This window comes from Oncorhynchus masou, chromosome 24 (genome assembly GCF_036934945.1).
Source record: "Oncorhynchus masou masou isolate Uvic2021 chromosome 24, UVic_Omas_1.1, whole genome shotgun sequence".
Lineage (NCBI taxonomy): Eukaryota > Metazoa > Chordata > Actinopteri > Salmoniformes > Salmonidae > Oncorhynchus > Oncorhynchus masou.
In genome coordinates this window covers 43,321,758-43,343,831 of record NC_088235.1, presented here as the reverse complement: position 1 = coordinate 43,343,831, position 22,074 = coordinate 43,321,758, and the positions used below count along the sequence as shown (strand labels likewise).

At 41.7% G+C, this 22,074-nt stretch overlaps 1 protein-coding gene across 1 annotated transcript in view; it reads left to right on the top strand.

Annotated features, from left to right (window-relative positions):
- The window catches only part of kcnh1a (potassium voltage-gated channel, subfamily H (eag-related), member 1a), a 94,473-nt gene that overhangs the window by 47,272 nt on the left and 25,127 nt on the right, over nucleotides 1-22,074 (top strand). Inside the window, exons 12-14 of the mRNA XM_064933998.1 lie at nucleotides 6,881-7,080; nucleotides 8,410-8,662; nucleotides 14,907-15,103. Of these exons, the coding sequence (XP_064790070.1) occupies nucleotides 6,881-7,080; nucleotides 8,410-8,662; nucleotides 14,907-15,103 (650 nt within the window). The remainder of the gene's footprint in view (nucleotides 1-6,880; nucleotides 7,081-8,409; nucleotides 8,663-14,906; nucleotides 15,104-22,074) is intronic.

The following is a 22,074-nucleotide window of genomic DNA, read 5'->3' as shown; positions in this document are numbered from 1 at the left end:
ATCCGATAAATGGTTGATTTAGGTGCAATCTTACTGGCAACAATATCCTTGTCTGTGAAGCCCTTTTTATGCAAAGCAATGATGACGGCACGTGTTTCCTTGCAGGTAACCATGGTTGACAGAGGAAGAACAATGATTCCAAACACCACCCTCCTTTTGAAGTTTCCAGTCTGTTATTTGAACTCAATCAGCATGACAGAGTGATCTCCAGCCTTGTCCTCGTCAAAACACTCACACCTGTGTTAACGAGAGAATCACTGACATGATGTCAGCTGGTCCTTTTGTGGCAGGGCTGAAATGCAGTGGAAATGTTTTTTGGGGATTCAGTTCTTTTGCATGGCAAAGACGGATTTTGCAATTAATTGCAATTCATCTGATCACTCTTCATAACATTCTGGAGTATATGCAAATTGCCATCATACAAACTGAGGCAGCAGACTTTGTGAAAATTAATTTGTGTCATTCTCAAAACTTTTGGCCAACTGTATAAGTTATATTCTTCAAGAATCATAGGGTATATATCATTAATGTAAAAGTAAAAAAAATCGAATCAAAGTTTATTGGTCCATACACAGATTTGCAGATGTTATCGCATGTGCAGCAAAATGCTTTTGTTTCTAGCTCCAACAGTGCAGTAATAAAACCTATAAAATAATATAAAACAAGACGCACGTAATCCAAAATTAAAGATTAAGAAATATTAGAACGAGCAATGTCAGAGTCCGGAATATATGTACTAGGAAATCGTGATGGATACAAGCGAAATGGAGTATGCAGGATTGTGAATAATGCAAAATCACGGCGAGTAGACCATTTAGAAACCTTTCATGGATAGGCTACTTCTAATGCATGGCCAGGATAACAAATACATCCGACGCATTATTGTGAAACCAGCTTTCGTTAAAGTAGGGTAAGGCTAGCCTACTGAGGGCTTGGTTTTTAATTAAACTAAATGGAAAACAAGCAATTGTTACAGGAAAATAACTTAAATGTTTTTAAATATGATTGTCACCGGATAATCTCATCTCTCTTTCCATGATGGGCATATGGACATGTAGCCGACATGGAGGGTTTTTTATGCACATCCAAAATAAGACCAGGAGCTGGCTAAAATAATTTACAACACACTTAATGTACAGCTCACTGTTTGCGGCTCCAAAACTTTTAACTTAAAAAAAAGCGTTGGTGATTTACGATTTATTTCAACGCGATCTCACAAGCCAAACTCTTTATTGATAGTTCTGGCTACTTGGCGAATGCTCTGGGCAGGACAAAAAAACAGCCTTAATTTAGGGGAGAGGAGGCTATGTTTGGTTTTTAATTAAATTAAATGCAATGGGAAAAACACACGTGTTTTATGTTTCACATGCACTATGGGCCAGATTCCGACATAGGAAATTAGACGATCTTATGCACGTCTTTCCTATGCATTTCTCAGTTGGTATTCAGACTTACTTTATGAAGGTGCGTAATGGGCTTTGCAGGCATTGTCTCCTCACTTGCGGAATAAATGTAATTCAACCGCTGAAAGCCCTCCAACTGGCTGGCTGAGTTTTCATTCAATAGAATTTCCAGTACATTTATCTTAAGCCATCCCTTTAAATGCAGTGCACCTTTTAGTTAGAATTTTGTCAACGGACTAGAATATATCAAGAAAACGGATTCAGAATATTAGGGATCAGTGAAAGAAATCCATCTGAATATATTTGTCTCTGTTTCAGCACCAATTGGTAGATTTGTCGATTATTTTGCGTTAAGAATGTACAGTATCTTTCTTTATGAAAGACAGAAAACAGTGGTATAATTCATTCAGATAATTGCCACATTCAGTTCGTCTTGTTTGAAGATTAGTGTACATAAACTCAGCAAAAAAATAAACGTCTCTTTTTTAGGACCCTGTCTTTCAAAAATAATTTGTAAAAATCCAAACAACTTCACAGATCCTCATTGTAAAGGGTTTAAACACTGTTTCCCATGCATGTTCAATGAACCAAAAACAATTAAAGAACATGCACCCGTGGAACGGTCGTTAAGACAGCTATTAAGGTCACAGTTGTGAAAACTTAGGACACTAAAGAGGCCTTTCTACTGACTCTAAAAAACACCAAAAGAAAGATGCCCAGGTCCCTGCTCATCTGCGTGAACATGCCTTAGACATGTGGACTACAGATGTGGCCAGGGCACTAAATTACAATGTCTATACTGTGTGATGCCTAAGACAGCGCTACAGGAAGACAGGATGGACAGCTGATCGTCCTCGCAGTGGCAGACCACGTGTAACAACATCTGCACAGGATTGGTACATACAAACATCACATCTGCTTGGACAGGTACAGGATGGCAACAACAACTGCCCGAGTTACACCAGGAACGCACAATCCCTCCATCAGTGCGCAGACTGTCTGCAATAGGCTGAGAGAGGCTGGACTGAGGGCTTGTAGGCCTGTTGTAAGGCAGGTCCTCAACAGACATCACCGGCAACAACATTGCCTATGGGCACAAACCCACCGTCACTGGACCAGACAGGACTGGCAAAAAGTGCTCTTCACTGACGAGTCGCGGCTTTGTCTCACCAGGGGTGATGGTCGGATTCGCGTTGATCGTCGAAGGAATGAGCGTTACACCGAGGTCTGTACTCTGGAGCGGGATCGATTTGGAGGTGGAGGGTCCATTATGGTCTGGGGCGGTGTGTCACAGCATCATCGGACTGAGCTTGTTGTCATTGCAGGCAATCTCAACACTGTGCGTTACAGGGAAGACATCCTCCTTGCTCTTGTGGTGCCCTTCCTGCAGGCTCATCCTGACATGACCCTCCAGCATGACAATGTCACCAGCCACCAGCTACTCGTTCTGTGTGTGATTTCCCGCAAGAAATGAATATCAGTGTTCTGCCATGGCCACCGAAGAGCCTAGATCTCAATCCCATTGAGCACGTCTGGGACCTGTTGGATCGGAGAGTGAGGGCTAGGGCCATTCCCCCCAGAAATGTCCGGGAACTTGCAGGTGCCTTGGTGGAAGAGTGGGGTAACATCCTGCAGCAAGAACGGGCAAATCTGGTGCGGTCCATGAGGAGGAGATGCACTACAGTACTTAATGTAGCTGGTTGCCATACCAGATACTGACTGTTACTTTTGATTTTGACCACCCCTTTGTTCAGGGACACATTATTTGGTTCACATGTCTGTGGAACTTGTTCAGTTTATGTCTCAGTTGTTGAATCTTGTTATGTTCATACAAAAAAAGTTTGCTGAAGAAAACGCAGTTGACAGTGAGAGGACGTTTCTTTTTTTTGCTGAGTTTAGAATTATAATTGGGAGAATAGTGTACAATAATAGGCTGTACCCTAGTCTATTTCCTGCACTAACCATGGAACTGTGTGATGACATGGCCAAGTATTGCGCCATGGGTTGGGTTCAAACTGTTAAGGCTTGGTCAATGCTCAGCTCCATAACAATTTAACTCTCCTACATTTATTTTTTAACATATATATTATGAACTGTTACTAATGATCCTCAGCAACAACCACGTGGCCTTGACAGGGTTTACAGATAAGCAAATGAAGGTAAACGAGACAATGTATTTAAATGGAAAATGATAATGGAGGCTATACCAACTGAAGGGGACTAATAGTAAATTGACAGTTGAATATGTGTTGTTATTGGACCTATTGATGATCAATACAGATGGTGACTAATATTTATCATGATAGAAATAGGAAACAGAGAAAGTCGAGTTAGCCTATAATTAAGACATTTCAGAGTGCCCATCCCTGCAGTTAAAAGGCCAATTTAAAATATGCATAATGGCACAGCATTTCATACACTTTACTGCTTTAGTTTGCTGCCATATGATTGGTTTCACATTTGTCAGCAATTATCATGTAAAATAGATCTAAAAAATGTCATTTATATTCACAATATTCTATCCAAACGGATTACTTATTTACCTAGCTCTAATCAATAGCTCTTATTAAATTGTAAATTACAGTGGATGGAGAATGGTGTTATTTCTATTGAAAAAAACGAAGTAGATGCTTTTTCCACTTGGAACCGGTCGGTTGGCTAGACCTTATTCAGGGTTTCCTCACACGTAGGTGGTGGAATTATGAGGGAATTAAGTCAAGGAATAACGCGTATCACCTCCGCCACATCTTCATTTATTCCATCTCCACCCCAAACAAATATCAGGTGAATGGCATGCTATTTAGAAGAAAAAGAAACACACACCTATAAAGACGAGGTGCTGGCTAGCGGAGTAGAAACTTGAAAATAAAAGAGGGCCGCACATTCTAGGAGCTCAAATGCAAAAATTGAATACCAACGTTTCGACAGCCAAGCTGTCTTCATCAGGGTATAATCACAAACACTGCGGGATGACTCGTTTATATAGTGTCAAAAGACACAGGTGTCTGTAATCATGGTCAAGAGTGGCCTAATACCATTGGTTAATCATCAAATATTAAAATGTCATACAAAGAACAGCATATAAACAACACATGGATAGCATACGATCATAGATTCATTTGACTACACAAGTTTACAAACAATTACAATGGCAAAGTCACAATAATCACAAGAATGGCTTCAGATCAAAGTCTACATTGAGACCGAAGGGCGCAAGGGTCTTAAATTAAATTAAAGATCCAGGCAGCCTCTCGTTTTAACAATAAATTATCAAGGTCACCCCCTCTCCTAGGGAGGGTGACATGTTCGATGCCAATATAAGGTAGAGACGAAATCAAGTGGCCTACCTCCAAGAAGTGGGCCGCAACTGGATAAGTAAAGTTTTTACACCTAATGGTGCTACGATGCTCTGTAATTCGCGCTTTGTTTTACCTACATCATTTTTTACCACAAGGGACAAGTTATAAGATAAATAACTGCCTTAGTGGAGCACGTAATAACACCTTTTATTGGGATCGATTTCCCTGTTTGTGGGTGTTTGAAGGATCTACATTTATAAGTGCCATTGCATTGAGCGCAGCCATTACATTTGTAATTTCCATCCAGTAGGGGCGCAAATAGATGTTGTTCAGGAATATCTTGGGGTGATAAATCAGAGTGTACCAATTAGTCTCTGAGATTTCTGCCCCGCAAGAATACGACCAAGGGAAGGTCCGAAAACACATTACCGAGACTATCATCGGATTTTAGGATGTGCCAATGTTTGTGAACAATTCCCTTAATTTGTTCAGAGCACTTTGAATAGCGGGTAGTTAGAGCGCAAGAATGTGTCTTTTTGCGAGACTGACCTTGAAAAAGGTTATGTCTCGTTTTGTTTTGAATTTTCTCAATGGCAATATTAATCTGATCATTCTTGTAGCCCCTCTCCTTGAACTTTCTTTGCATCTCAGCCATATTTCTGTCGAAATTGGATTGTTTTTTGCAAATTCTTTTGATTTGACAGAATTGGCTGTAGGGCAAACTATTTTTCAAGGGAAGTGGGTGAGAACTATCAGCCCTCAACAAACTGTTACGATCAGTAGGCTTCCTGTAAAGATCAGTGTATAGAACCTTATCTTCACACAAGATCAGAAGATCAAGAAAACTGACTTGATGTGTATCAGATAGCATAGTAAATCTCAGATGCTCAGAACAGGAGTTAAGAAAAGCATGGAACGCCTGGAGCTGTTTTGCCTCACCCCTCCATAGAACAAAAATATCATCAATATACTGTTTCCAAATAATGATGTGAGGCAAGAAAACATTTTTGAGAGGATTGAAAATGGCATGCTATTCTCATGCTTATGTTCAAGGTCAGAATAAGCTTAGAGAGAAAAGTGCATAAAAAGGGAATTATGTTTTGTTTGGCCCCAAAAAGCGCATCTCTCTTGTTGTTCCATGTGCATAATGGGCACTGTGCTTCATGAGTCATGGCTGGAAGGCTGTGCTTTAGCAGAGACCTGTATTCATGTCGAATCTCTGATTCCAGAAATGTGATTGGAAACCTTTAGTTCAGGGTTTCTCAAACTTCGGTCCGTAGATTGGCGCCAGTATCTTATAGTTAGCCGATTTAGTTTAAAAGTAAAAGCTCCTCAAAGAAGGTACTTGGCTGTTCCTGGTACACAAAAGGTCAAAAAACTTTTTAAAAACTTGACCTACTGAGTAGTTTATCTAAGTAATGACCTAAAGGCTTATCACGCAACATAGACAATGTGTATGATGCTGATGGACAGGCACTGTCAGAAGAGCTCTGTGTCTCTGTCACCTCCTCTTCAGCCCCGTTTCCTCTAAACACGCACACGCAAGCACACGCACAACCAGAGAGGCCGTCTTTTCTGCTTTCTGTGGCACATACACACTTCCTGACACATTGCTTGTTTGTCACTTTGGTTCTTAAATCTTCTTTTCTATGTTTGTCCTCAAAGATGAAGGATACGTCTTTCTGAACCTTAGTGGATATTTGATGCATTCTTATTGTTATTTTTTCAAATACCAGCAGCTTTTACCGATCAACAAGCTTTGATGACTTGACTTACTGTATGTATTTCAAGTACTGACACATTTCAACACATTGATGTTGTAATACTGGATCAATTTCTGAAGTCTCCCGTCTGTTAACTTGTGTTCTTAAAAATGCATATTATCCTTCTCTGCGAAACTAACTTTCTCGGATTCTTCCATAGCCGCGTGAAGTCGTTTTTTCGCCATCGCGATATATCCACTAATACAGGACTATTAAAGGCCCAGTGCTGACCTAGTTAAATAAAATAACATAAAACGGCTCAGTGCACTACTTTTTAAATAATTTGTAAATGTTATTTTTCAGGGGCTGATGCAGCACCCTCACCACCTCTACTTCCCGTGGCTATGGACTCTTCTCTAAATGTTCTGAACATCCATCCCCCTTGTCTTTCCTTCTCTTTTCCTTATTTTCCCAGCCCTGCTTTACGCCACCATCTTCGGTAACGTCACCACCATCTTCCAGCAGATGTACGCCAACACCAACCGCTACCACGAGATGCTGAACAGCGTCCGTGACTTCCTCAAACTCTACCAGGTGCCCAAGGGGCTGAGCGAGAGGGTCATGGATTACATCGCCTCCACCTGGTCCATGTCCCGGGGCATAGATACTGAAAAGGTATCTCAAACTGTAAGCCAGACATTCATTACCTTAACATTCATTACCCTTCCCCCTGTGTTGGTTTGTTTGTTTGTTTTTCCTGCATGGTAGCTTTCGCAGCAAGCTGGCCCATTTGTGTTGTGGTGGTGATCGTGACTCTGTGTTCTGTTGTGCTGGACCAATCCATTTGGGGTGGGATGTGGGTAGGGGATGGTGTTGAGTTAATGGATAATGCTCTGTAGCACTGCTATATTAACAGATCATCATAAATAGTCATGACAGCTGGTGTTAGTTTATGACAACTGACTTTACCCTGTTTGCTAATCAGACAAACGTTGTCTGATTAGCATACTGCTTCAGCAAAGTAATGGTGTAATATGAGATAATCAGATTAGTTCATTTGATGTGACATGGTTTGAAACCAATTTTAAGTATAGCATATAGAAAAACCAGTGAAGAAATTAAATGTAAGAAATGTGTCCAATAAGTAAAACATTTTGTAAGTACTGTACAGTAGTTTGTCTTTTGGGGTTGCCTCAACACTGATAGGTGGGGTAAGTAGGTGTAGTTCAGTACTGATTTTGGCCCATTCCCATGCTGTATGCGTGTCAGCAGAAAGCAACACTATGCAAGCTTCCAGGCACATTTCTCCCACAGCGCAAAGAGAATGGATGAGGGAAGGAGGGTCAAATCCTTTAAGGATTCTCTGCTATCGCAGACTGACTCACCTCAGCTTCTCAAGAGTGTGACTGTGGCTGCTATGACGACAAGAGCATACCAGCCAGGCCTGTAGAGGGAGGCTGGTTTGATTGGCAGTATTGGGGGATTCTTTGTATGATCTGCTCACATACTCAACTAACTGTAACCCATACCACTAACCTTACGACACCGTTGGGATTACTCTATACACTTATACTTCCTGTTTTTTTAAACAGAAAAATCTGATTTACAGAACAGGATTATAACATTGATTTACTGTTGTATTGTCTATGCTCCTAAGTGCTCCTCTAACTTGTTCTTTTACCCAATGAGCACCATAACTGGATGATTATATTATTATAAATAACAACCTGTTTTGGGTTGTTTGCCATGACGCGACAGTCTTAGAATATTTCAAGATAAAGATGGAAGGGAAAGTCACAAGAGAGAAGAGGACTTAAAGTAATGTATCAACATGCTATCATGGCTGCCAATCAGAAATTTCTGATTCACCAAAGGCAATGAGTGTGGAAGGTGGCATAATTTGGTTATTTAACTCAACCCTCTCACTCTCTCCCGCTCTCTTTCTTTCTTTCTCTCTCTCTCTCTCTCTCTCTCTCTCTCTCTCTTCTCCTCTCCCCCTCCCAGGTATTGCAGATATGCCCTAAGGACATGAGGGCAGATATCTGCGTCCACCTGAACAGGAAAGTCTTCAAAGAACACCCTGCGTTCAGGTTGGCCAGTGACGGGTGCCTGCGTGCCCTGGCCATGGAGTTCCAGACTATCCACTGTGCCCCTGGTGACCTCATCTACCATGCCGGAGAGAGTGTGGACAGCCTCTGTTTCGTGGTCTCAGGATCCCTGGAGGTCATCCAAGATGACGAGGTGGTGGCCATCTTAGGTGAGTACTTGTTCATTGTACAGTATGATGAAGTAGGCTTACATGGTAGCCATTTTGGGTGAGTTGGCTGTCCATTGTACAGTATAAGGTGGTGGCCATTTTGGGTGAGTTGCTGTTGAGCCGGTGCACATTGGTAGAGGCAATGGTAGTGGTCATTTTTGCTTGGACTTAGCTCAGGACAGGACTGCTTGCTATTAAAATTAGATTTTTTTGGAGGGGATAACTAGCTTGCAAATCCTTTGACAAGTGGATGGAAACCGCTACTCAAATTGTAATGGGAAAAAGCGATATATTGAGCAGAAATAGCCTCAATATTAGATCTGAGAGACTCAACAGTGCCTCTATTGACACCAGAACTTCCATCTCAAAGCAAAAAGGTCTATGTAGATTAGAAAATTGCTAACTTGGCGATAATAATTCGCTGGAGTTACCTACCAAAATGCTTGTTTTTGACATTACCGTAACGTTGCATTGAGGCAAGTGGAAAATGGAGCCCCAGAACTTTTCTCTTCAAAGATACGGTCTTGACGGGAGGTCACTATGGGACAGACAGAGATTCCTCTGAGAATATCATCAGTGTGTACATATCTACCTCATACCCCTGCACATCAACACGGTACTGGTACCCCGTGTATATAGCCAGGTTATAGTTACTCATTGCGTATTTATTCCTTGTGTTATTATTTTTCTATTATTCATATTTTTTCCCCTCTCTGCATTGTTGGGAAGGGCCCGTAAAGTAAACATTTCACTGTTAGTCTACACCTGTTGTTTACGAAGCATGTGACAAATAACATTTTATTTTATTTCAGCCCAACAACAGTCCCTGTTGAGACATTAACAAGGTGTTAATGTGGGATTGGAGGGTGAAGGCTACACAGCTAAATGTTGAGTGTCTGTAGATCACACTTTGTTATACAGTATGTCTGAGTAATGCATTCTATGTCCTTTTTCGCATCCTTGTTTTGGTTGGTCTCGACGGTGTGTGTGAAGTATATGCAGACTGTTGTATGTATCCAACCCTGTTTACATGGCCCTGAAATATCAGAAAATCGTTATTGCTACATAAACAAACATTGACGGTGCTGGGCAAATAGCAAACATTGCCAGGAAAATATACAAACAACATCATTTAAAAAAGTGAACAGTAAAAATGCATCACATGCTCCTCCCTGGGCCTGCTTGGTCAAATAGCTGTGGTTGTTTTCTCTGCGTTGCTGACCTGTAATTGGTGGGTTGGCTCGTGGGGAGGATTGATATCATGTTATGTTGTTCTACTTGTCTTGGCTAATTCATGGCAATGGAACCCTGGGTGATGAACTAGCTACCGCTGTCAGTCACTTTCTCACTAATCTAATGGTAGCTGCTATAGCCTACAGTATCACTGCTGCACCAGCACCGTGGTCCTTCTACTTTCTCTCTGGGGTTTTCACAAACTGCAGGACATGAAAGCATTTGTTTAAGGGTTTCCAAGGTTCAACCAAATCTGAAGAACAGCATTCTAACTGTAGCTGTCTTGCTGTGCCTTTTTTGCCTCTCTGTCACTGCCTTGGTTTGTTTCAGGCTGTAAGACATGAAAGCCTTGTTTTTTTTAAATCAATCCAATCTGATTATGCTGACAAACTCATCAAAACTATCCGTTGTAATCACAACCGATGTGTCAAACGTGTTTTACAATTTGAGTGTAAATTAGGCCATTGTTTAGTTGATTTACATAGTTAGGAGTGACTACCACTGACCCAGAAACTACCACTATAAGTAAGTTTGTAAATAGCCTTGAGTTGTGCGAGCTGGAAGGGCTCATAGGCTCCAGCTCCTATCTACTGTTTCTGTAGTTTGAGGCAGCTTGATGTACAAGTACACCCTCTGGACAAGATACAAGTCTATCCCAGGGCCTTGCCCCCAATATATCTTCTTATGCTGAGTGTCAAGCAGTGATGCATCGGGTCCCATTTTTACAGTCCTTGGTATGACTTGGATGAGGATCAAACTCCCAACCTTCTAATCTCGGGGAATGAAAACGTGGGCCTACACCCACCCACTTACGCGCTGTAATTCAATGTTGGCTGTGTATTTGATGGGTGTTGGCAGCTCTTCAACAACGTACCGTAATGCTGAGGCAGATGTCAGTTTCAATTAGGAAGAGACTGATATAAACGGCTTGCTTTTCTGGATGTAAACACAGTCTGTGTGTGTGTGTGTGTGTGTGTGTGTGTGTGTGTGTGTGTGTGTGTGTGTGTGTGTGTGTGTGTGTGTGTGTGTGTGTGTGTGTGTGTGTGTGTGTGTGTGTGTGTGTGTGTGTGTGTGTGCTGGTGTTAGACGAAAGGTAGGCTCAGCTAAATGACTTCGCCACGAGCAGCACCGCAGATGAGAGAGATGCAAGACTTTGCTCTCACACAGTCACTGCGCATGTGCACGGGGTTTGCTTTACGCTGTAAGTGCATGGTAGGTACAGGACCAAAACAGCTGAGAAGTTTAGCCTCGCACCTCAACGCTCTTAGTTGGTGCGGAAATTAACCCACTATGCTATTTACTTTGTGTACCTACGTTATATTGCTGAGCTTACCATCTAAAGGAGTCGATTAACTGAAATATAGCAGGTTGGTATTCTGTGTTGCACTGTGGTGTTCTGTTCTATTTTGTGCTGCACTGTGCTGTACTATACTGTGCTGTTCTATGCTGTACTATTCTATACTGTACTGTTCTATGCTGTGCTGTGTTGTGTTGTTTTGTCCTGTGCTACATTGTTACTTTGTGCTGTGCTCAGTGCTAGTCAGAGCTTCTCTGGGGAGAGGGGTAGGTAGAATAGGAAATTATCCTGACTTTGATGTTTCTCCAGCAAGCTACAAATAACCCCCTCACCGTAGATCCTCAGACTTTGCCATTAGGATTTGTTTTTCCTTGAGCTAAATTTGGTGTCTTTCTACAAAAGTAAATTCAATTCTTTGGTATTTCTTTGCAGTATGGTAATTGGCAAGGTGACTGATGGGAGAGATTTACTGATTATGATGTTTAATGTTTTTATTTGAGTATATAAAATGGTTATTTGTAAAAACCCAAATAGTCAACCAAATTGTGGGTTAAATTCATGGGAGTGTATTTGAGTCGGTGTATTTAAATACTTTCCGAGTGCATTTCAAAATACATTCCAATATTCAACTACTTGTTGTTTTTCCCAAATAAAGGTTATCTGAATACTTGTTTTAAAATGTATTGAAAAGTAATTGAAATACCTGAAATAACATTTGAACCCAGTTCTGGTGTTTGTGTGTGCACATGCATTTGTAAATTAATGCATGTCTTGTGCAATTGCATGAGATCTGTGAGAGTTCTAAGTAGGAAAACAACATTAGGTAACATAACAAAGGTTATCTTTTGCAGTCACCGTGACAAACATTGTCCCATTCACTCTCAATCATTCAACAAAGATATGAAAGTTAATATTATACAGTTGAAGTCAGAAGTTTACATGCAGTGTTTTAGTTTTTCACAATTCCTGACATTAAAAGTTCCCTGTCTTACGTCAGCGAAGTTCACCACTTTATTTTAAGAATGTGAAATGTCAATAATAGAAGATAATGATTAATTTCAGCTTTTATTTCTTTCATCACATTCACAGTGGGTCAGAAGTTTACATACACTCACTTAGTATTTGGTAGCATTGCCTTTAAATTGTTTAACTTGTGTTAAACGTTTCAGGTAGCCTTCCACAAGCTTCCACAGTAAGTTGGGTGAATTTTGGCCCATTCCTTCTGACAGAGCTGGTGTAACTGAGTCAGGTTTGTAGGCCTTCTTGCTCGCACACGCTTTTTCAGTTCTGCCCACAGATTTTCTATAGAGGTCAGGGCTTTGTGATGGCCACTCCAATACCTTGACTTTGTTGTCCTTAAGCCATTTTGCCACAACTTTGGAAGTATGCTTGGGGTCATTGTCCATTTGGAAGACCCATTTGCGACCAAGCTTTAACTTCCTGACTGATGTCTTGAGATGTTGTTTCAATATATCCACATAATTTTCCTTCCTTACGATGCCATCTATTTTGTGAAGTGCACCAGTTGGGATGGTGTTCTTCGGCTTGCAAGCCTCCTCCTTTTTCCTACAAACATAATGATGGTCATTATGGCCAAACAGTTCTATTTTTGTTTCATCAGACCAGAGGACATTTCTCCACAAAGTACGATCTTTGTCCCCATGTGCAGTTGCAAACCGTAGTCTGGCTTTTTTATGGCAGTTTTGGAGCAGTGGCTTCTTCCTTGCTGAGTGGCCTTTCAGGTTATGTCGATATAGGACTCGTTTTACTGTGGATATAGATACTTTTGTACCTGTTTCCTCCAGCATCTTCCCAAGGTCCTTTGCTGTTGTTCTGGGATTGATTTGCACTTTTCACACCAAAGTATGTTAATCTCTAGGAGACAGAACACGTCTCCTTCCTGAGCGGTATGACGGCTGCGTGGTCCCATGGTGTTTATACTTGTGTACTATTGTTTGTACAAATGAACGTGGTACCTTCAGGCGTTTGTAAATTGCTCCTAAGGATGAACCAGACTTGTGGAGGTCTACAATTGTTTTCTGAAGTCTTCATGCTGATTTCTTTTGATTTTCCCATGAAGTCAAGCAAAGAGGCACTGAGTTTGAAGGTAGGCCTTGAAATACATCCACAGGTACACCTCTAATTGACTCAAATGATGTCAATTAGCCTATCAGAAGCTTCTAAAGCCATGACATAATTTTCTGGAATTTTCCAAGCTGTTTAAAGGCACAGTCAACTTAGTGAATGTGACAACTTAGTGAACTTCTGACCCACTGGAATTGTGATACAGTGAGTTAGTTATAAGTGAAATAATCTGTCTGTAATCTGTCTGTAAACAATTGTTGGCAAAATTACTTGTCATTCACAAAGTAGATGTCCTAACCGACTTGCCAAAACTATAGTTTGTTAACAAGAAATTTGTGGGGTGGTTGAAAAACAAGTTTTAATGACTCCAACCTAAGTGTATGTAAACTTCCGTCTTCAACTGTAGTTAATTTTAAATTGTCAGTACTTGGACAGCTTTACATTTAGGTATTGTGTCGTGAAATTATGTCTGAGCTTTTTTTATATGCTCATCCATTTAAGTTCAATTTCATAGAATCACAAATCGGATCCTCTCAGAAACCAGACACAGTGATCAGAACAAATGTACATAGTGTCTTTGTCAGTGGAGGTTGATGCCATTTAAGAGGGAGGACAAAAAATATATACTCACTAAAGTGTTGGTTCCATGTTTCATGAGCTGAAATAAAAGATCCCAGAAATATTCCATAACTCAGAAAAAAACTATCAAATTTTGTGCACAAATTTGTTTACATCCCTGTTAGTGAGAATTTCTCCTTTGCCAAGATAATCCATCCACCTTACAGGTGTGGCATATCAAGAAGCTGATTAAACAGTACGATCATTACACAGGTGCACCTTGTCCTGGGGACAATAAAAAGCCCCTCTAAAATGTGCATTTTTTTTTCACACAACACAATGCCACAGATGTTGCTTATACTTTCAGTGCGAGATTCATTCTTTGATCCTTTGATTGGGTGGACATGTCAGTTCATGCTGCAAAAGCTCTGATAGGTTGGAGGATGTCATCTGGAAGTTGTCATAATTACTGTGTAAGTCTATGGAAGGGGGTGAGAACCATGCGCTTCCTAGGTTGTGTTGAAGTCAATATACCCAGAGGAGGATGGAAACTAGCTGTCCTCTGGCTACACCATGTAGATCATTGCAAAACAGTGTGTTTTAATCAATTATTTGGTGACGTGAACATATTTTGTATAGTTTCCTCCTCCAAGGAGCCTCCACTGGTCTGGTTATGGTTTGTCATTGTTAATTCACTCTCATCAACAAGTTTTGTGTTTTGGCCAAGAAAGTTAATTGGGTTCAAACAGGCTTTTGTTGGTGTGATTGACAGGTCTGACCCAGGGTTTCCTGTGTGCCATGTGACTGTTTTTCTGCTGAGTCAAAGTCTAGGCATTAGCTAAGGGCACAAACACAAGTCTTCACATTTCAGGCAAAGTCACACTGGGATAAACTAATCATTGTTAGGTTTCCGTTATAAAGAGGCCATCTTAGCTGCTTTTCTCTCTGCAGGTAAAAAAATGTTTCTGAAATCATATTTAAAATAATAATTCAGAAGTAAATCTCAGATGGAAAATCTGTTAGATCTTAGAAGTAATATCTTAAATCGGTGCTCTCTCTCTCTCTTTGCAGGTAAGGGGGACGTGTTTGGGGATGTGTTCTGGAAGGAGGTGACCCTGACCCAGGCTTGTGCCAACGTGCGTGCCCTGACCTACTGTGATCTCCATGTCATCAAACGGGACGCCCTGCAGAAGGTTCTGGAGTTCTACACGGCCTTCTCTAACCACTTTTCACGGAACCTGCTGCTCACTTACAACCTGCGGAAGAGGGTCAGTGTAATGTTTTGGAGCACCCAATTTTATTTTCACCTCGTAGAACCAGCCTGATATTTATTTTCAGCAGTCTGTTTTGTCTAAGTGATAAGGCTGGTTCACAAGACCACCCTTCTTCCTCCCTACCGTTCAAACTCTTCCTTTTCTCATTTCTGTTCTCGCCCTTTTATCTTCCTTGTCTCCTCTTCTTATCTTTCATGTCTAAATCTTTCTCTTTTTTTCCCCTTCTTTTCTGTTCTCCCTTCTCATCTTCTGCCCAGAGCAACTTTGGGCAGGAATTAAATCAGATCAGTGGTAACCCGCTGTGGTACCATCATTACTACTTCTGCTGGTGGCACAATGTCAAAAATAATTTAAAATCATTAAAACTGCCATATTGGTTGATCTCAGATGGAAATGACAATACGAATACATTTAAATATTTTTTATTTTTTTAGAAAAGTTATTTTTTTCCAAAATGCCATGACCAAATGCCACCACAATTCAAAAATGACCCAGCTGCAACCAAACATGTAACATGTTTAATTTAATCAAGGACAAGTTTGTAAGCTACAGCCACAATGCAAACACGTAATACTGAAATGCATGCAGGCAGGTGTTGTACATATAATGTATAATATATACACATAATGTACTGAAATAACAGGATAAAGGTTTAAAAAAAAATATATATATTTTACATTTGAGCAAGTCAATGTAAACATACCCATAGGCAAGGCTGTACACAGACTATCAAGTATTAATAACAATAGTTATGATTAATTTAAGCAATAATACAGGATAGGCCACGTGTTATGACATTTTTATCATTGCTGTGATGTGGTCATAGCCATGAGGTGAAGCCAAGTGGCATTGTAACGATGTGCGCTGAGAGTCGGGAAGCAAATTCAGGGAGTGAGAGTGTTTTAATAAATAAATTAAACATAATACAAAAACACTCACTCCCTGAGCTTGCTTCCCGACTCTCAGCGTACATCGTTACAGAATGACGTCTCACCAAAGGGAAGCATCAGGGAGTTTTTTGTTGTTTTGTTTTGGAGGTGATGTCGGGTCCGGGTGTCATAATCGGAGCTACCTGGGAGGCCTCGGCGGGCTCGTCAGGCTCCCCATGCCTCGGCGGGCTCGACAGGCTCCCCATGCCTCGGTGGGCTCGTCAGGCTCCCCATGCCTCGGCGGGCTCGACAGGCTCCCCATGCCTCGGCGGGCTCGTCAGGCTCCCCATGCCTCGGCGGGCTCGTCAGGCTCCCCATGCCTCGGCGGGCTCGTCAGGCTCCCCATGCCTCGGCGGGCTCGTCAGGCTCCCCATGCCTCGGCGGGCTCGACAGGCCCCCCATGCCTCGGCGGGCTCGACAGGCTCCCCAGGCATCGGCGGGCTCGACAGGCTCCCCATGTTCCCGCCCCGACATGTTCATTACTATGGGACACATGGAGATCGAATTTCAATATTGCAACAATGTTGCAAATGTCGGAGATAATATGTAGATGCTTTTTACAGAATGGCTGGGCAAGGGGATCTGTTAAAGTAGTATTAGTAGTGCGAAGCGGTCTAAGGCACTGCGCATCAGTGCTAGAGGTGTCACTACAGGCCCTGGTTCGATTCCAGGCTGTATCACAACCGTACGTGATTGGGAGTCTCGTAGGGCGGCGCACAATTGGCCCAGCGTTGTTCGTGTTCGGATGGGGTACGCGGTCATTGTAAATAAGATTTTTTTCTTAACTGACTTGCCTAGTTAATAAATAAAGGTACAATAAATACATTTAAAAAAGTTGATGTAAACAATGGCACTTTTCTGAATGTACTGGCCATGTGTATGTTGTCTAGTATATCATGGGCAGGATAGGATCTAACAATGGGAATTCCAAACCATTGTATGAATAGCGATTTTTTTTTTCTTTCTTCTCCCATATGCTCAAAACACATTACATTGTGTGCCATCTACTACCACACCACATCAGTTGGGTCAACAACACATACACTACCGGTCAAAGGTTTTAGAACACCTACTCAGTCAAGGGTTTTTCTTTATTTGTAATATTTTTTACTTTGTAGAATAATAGTAAAGACATTAAAACTACCAAATAAAACATGGAATCATGTTGTAACCAAAAAGGTTTTAAACAACTCAAAATATATTTTATATTTGAAATTCTTCAAATAGCCAACCTTTGCATTTGATGACAGCTTTGCACACTCTTGGCATTCTCTCACCCAGCTTCGCCTGGAATGATTTCTCAACATTCTTGAAGAAGTTCCCAAATATGCTGAGCACTTGTTGGCTGCTTTTCCTTCACGCTGCGGTCCGATTCATCTCAAACCATCTCAATTTGGTTGGGGTTGGGGGATTGTGGAGGATAGGTCATCTGATGCAGTACTCCATCACTCTCCTTCTTGGTAAAATAGCCCTTACACAGCCTGGAGGTGTGTTGGGTTATTGTTCTGTTGAAAAACAGATGATAGTCCCACTAAGCCCAAACCAGATGGGATGCGTAACGCTGCAGAACGCTGTGGTAGCCATGCTGGATAAGTGTGCCTCTAAATAAATCAGAGACAGTGTCACCAGCAAAGCACACCCACACCATAACACCTCCTCCATACTTTACGGTGGGAAATACACATGCAGAGATCATCCATTCACCGACACCGAGACTCACAAAGACATGGTGACTGTATGTTTGTTGTTTGTTTTGTTTTACTCCATGTGTAACTCTGTGTCGTTGTATGTGTCGAACTGCTTTGCTTTATATTGGCCAGGTCGCAATTGTAAATGAGAACTGTAGGTGTTATGCATGGCAGGTAGTTTACCCCCGGTGATACGTTGTGCAGACCGCACTACCCTCTGGAGAGCCTTGCGGTTGAGGGCGGAGCAGTTGCCGTACCAGGCTGTGATACAGCCCGACAGGATGCTCTCGATTGTGGATCTGTATAAGTTAGCCTTGAGCCTCCTGAGGTTGAAGAGGCGCTGTTGCACCTTCACCACACTGTCTGTGTGGGTGGACCATTTCAGTTTGTCGTTGATGTGTATGCCGAGGAACTTAAAAAACGTTCTTTCTCCACTACTGTTCATTCAGTGTGGATAGGGGGGGAGGGGTGCGCTTCCCGAAGTCCACAACCATCTCCTTTGTTTTGTTGACGTTGAGTGAGAGGTTGTTTTCCTGACACCACACTCTGAGTGCCCTCACCTCGTCGTCGTTGGTAATCAAGCCCACTACTGTAGTGTCGTCAGTAAACTTGATGATGGAGTTGGAGGCGTGTATGGCAACGCAGCCATGGTTGAGCAGGGAGAACAGGAGGGGGCTGTGCACGCACCCTTGTGGTGCCCCAGTGTTGAGGGTCAGCGAGGTGGAGATGTTGTTTCCTACCTTCACCACCTGGGGCCGGCCCATCAAAGTCCAGGACCCAATTGCACAGGGCGTCTGTGGACCTGTTAGGACGGAATGCAAACTGAAGTGGGTCTTGGGTGCCCTGTAAGGTGGAGGTGATGTGATGCTTGAATAGTCTCTCAAAGTACTTGACAGAAGTGAGTGCTACGGGGCTGTAGTCATTTAGTTCAGTTATCTCTTCCTTCTTAGGTGCAGGAACAGTGGTGGCCATCTTGAAGCATGTGGGGACAGCAGACTGGGATAGGGAGTGATTGATTATGTCCGTAAACACACCAGCCAGCTGGTCTGCGCATGCAATCAGCCTCAGAGAATAAAATCATAGTGCTTGATGGTTTTTGCAATGTTCTGTATTGACTGACCTTTGTCTTAAAGTAATGATGGACTGTTGTTTCTCTTTGCTTATTTGAGCTGTTCTTGCCATAAATTGAACTTGGTATTTTACCAAATAGGGCTGTCTTCTGTATACCCACCCCGCCCCCAGCATTAAGAAGAAAAGAAATTACACAAATTACACATGCACACCTGTTAATTGAAATGCATTCCAGGGGACTACCTTTTGAAGCTTGTTGAGAGAATGCCAAGAGTGTGCAAAGCTGTCATCAAGGCAAAGGGTAGCTATTTGAAGAATTTCAAATATAAAATATATTTGGATTTGTTTAGACTTTTTTTGGTTACTACATGATTCCATATGTGTTATTACATAGTTTTTGATATCTTCATTATTATTCTACAATGTAGAAAATAGTACAAATAAAGAAAAAACTATGAATGAGTAGGTGTTATAAAGCTTTTGGCTGGTAGTGTACATCAGCTGGCCAGCACTGCACTATCAGTGTAAATCAATGCTGAGATGACTTTGTGTGTGTGTGTGTGTAACAAGCCTTGATTCTGCAGTAAATGTCCCCAACATGTGAGTCAATACAGATAAGAGAACTGTACACCGACTAGGGGATGATACAGCTTTCTACGGTGCATGTGGGACCATTCATCCTCTGAGGGCTAGGAGATAATACATCTGTTCTCACGCTCCATAACTATAACATGAAACCAGAAAAAAAACACCCATGGGGGCTCTATTTTCCCTGTGACATGGGCCCTTGAGAATTCCCACCAAAACGAATGTGTCAAAAGTCATGTCCTTAAAAGGTCAATTAGGTCCATAGAGTGGCTAGTAATAGGGATTGGTGTTGACTTGACAAGTTTCGTGATGTAATCCGACATATCTCATGATCGTCCATCTCTAGTTTGATTGAGACATGATGATCGTTATCATGGCTTATCAAATCAAAATCAAGTCAAATGTTATTTGTCACATGCGCCGAATACAACAGGTGCAGGTAGCCCTTACAGGGAAATTTCACATACAAGACCTTAACCAACAATGCAGTTATAAGAGAAAAAAAGTAAGAGATAAGAATAACAAATAATTAAAGAGCACCAGTAAATAACAATAGTGGGGCTATATACAGGGGGGTACCGGTACAGAGTCAATGTGCGGGGGCACCGGTGTCAAGGTAATATGTACATGTAGGTAGAGTCATTGAAGTGACTATGCATAGATAATATCAGAGAGTAGCAGAAGCGTGGGGGGGGCAATGCAAGTAGTTTGTGCAGCCATTTGATCAGCTGTTCAGGAGACTTATGGGTTGGAGGTAGAAGCTGTTTAGAAGCCTCTTGGACATATACTTGGCGCTCTGGTACCGCTTGTGTGCGGAAGCGGAGAGAACAGTATGACTAGTGTGGCTGAAGTCTTCGACAATTTTTAGGGCCTTCAAACTGACACCGCCTGATACAGAGGTCCTGGATGGTAGGAAGCTTGGCCCCAGTGATGTACTGGGCCGTACGCACTACCCTCTGTAGTCGAAGGCCGAGCAGTTCCGTACCAGACAGTGATGCAACCCTTCTGGATGCTCTTGATAGTGCAGCTGTAAAACCTTTTGAGGATCTGCGGACCCATGCCAAATCTTTTCAGTGTCCTGAGTAGAGGTCGACCGATTATGATTTTTCAACGCCGATACCAATTATTGGAGGACCAAATAAGCCGATTAATCGGCCGATTTATTTTATTTATTTTTTGTAATAATGACAATTACAACAATACTGAATGAGCACTTATTTTATCTTAATATAATACATCAATACAATCAATTTAGCCTCAAGTAAATAATGAAACATGTTCAATTTGGTTTAAATAATGCAAAAACAAAGTGTTGGAGAAGAAAGTAAGTGCAATATGTAAGAAGCTAATGTTTCAGTTCCTTGCTCAGAACATGACAACATATGAAAGCTGGTGGTTCCTTTTAACATGAGTCTTCAATATTCCCAGGTAAGAAGTTTTAGGTTGTAGTTATTATAGGAATTATAGGACTATTTTCCTCTACACCATTTGTATTTCATTAACCTTTGACTATTGGATGTTCTTATAGGCACTTTAGTATTGTCAGTGTAACAGTATAGCTTCCGTCCCTCTCCTCGCTCCTCTCTGGGCTCGAACCAGCAACACAATGACAACAGCCACCATCGAAGCAGCGTTACCCATGCAGAGCAAGTGGAACAACTACTAGAAGGCTCAGAGCGAGTGACGTTTGAAACGGTATTAGCGCGCGCTAACTAGCTAGCCATTTTACTTCGGTTACACCAGCCTTATCTCGGGAGTTGATAGGCTTCAAGTCATAAACAGCGCAATGCTTGACGCACAACGAAGAGCTGCTGGCAAAACGCACAAAAGTGTTGTTTGAATGAATGCTTACGAGCCTGCTTCTGCCTACCACCGCTCAGTCAGATACTTAGATGCTTGTATGCTCAGTCAGATTATATGCAACGCAGGACACGCTAGATAATATCTAGTAATATCATCAACCATGTGTAGTTAACCTCTTGAAACTCTGGGGGCGCTATTTCATTTTTTGGATGAAAAACGTTCCCGTTTTAAACAAGATATTTTGTCACAAAAAGATGCTCGACTATGCATATAATTGATAGCTTTGGAAAGAAAACACTGAATTTTCCAGAACTGCAAAGATATTGTCTGTGAGTCCCCTAGAACAGGAGCTACAGGCAAAACCAAGATAAAACGGCAACCAGGAAATGAGCAGGATTTTTGAGGCTCTGTTTTCCATTGTCTCCTTATATGGCTGTGAATGCAACAGGAATGAGCATGCCCTATCTATCGTTTCCCCAAGGTGTCTGCAGAATTGTGACGTATTTGTAGGCATATCATTGGAAGATTGACCATAAGAGACTACATTTTCCAGGTGTCCGCCCGGTGTCCTCCGTCGAAATTGGTGCGTCATTTTCAGCTGCTGGTATTTTTCCATGGGATTCTGAGGGGAAAGCAGGCTTCCACGAACGGCATATCAATGAAGAGACGTGAAAAAACACATTGAGGATTGATTCTAAACAACGTTTGCCATGTTTCGGTCGATATTATGGAGTTAATTCGGAAAAAGTTTGACGTTTTGGTGACTGAATTTTCGGTTAGTTTCGGTAGCCAAATGTGATGTACAAAACGGAGCGATTTCTCCTACACAAAGATTCTTTCAGGAAAAACTGAACATTTTCTATGTAACTGAGAGTCTCCTCATTGA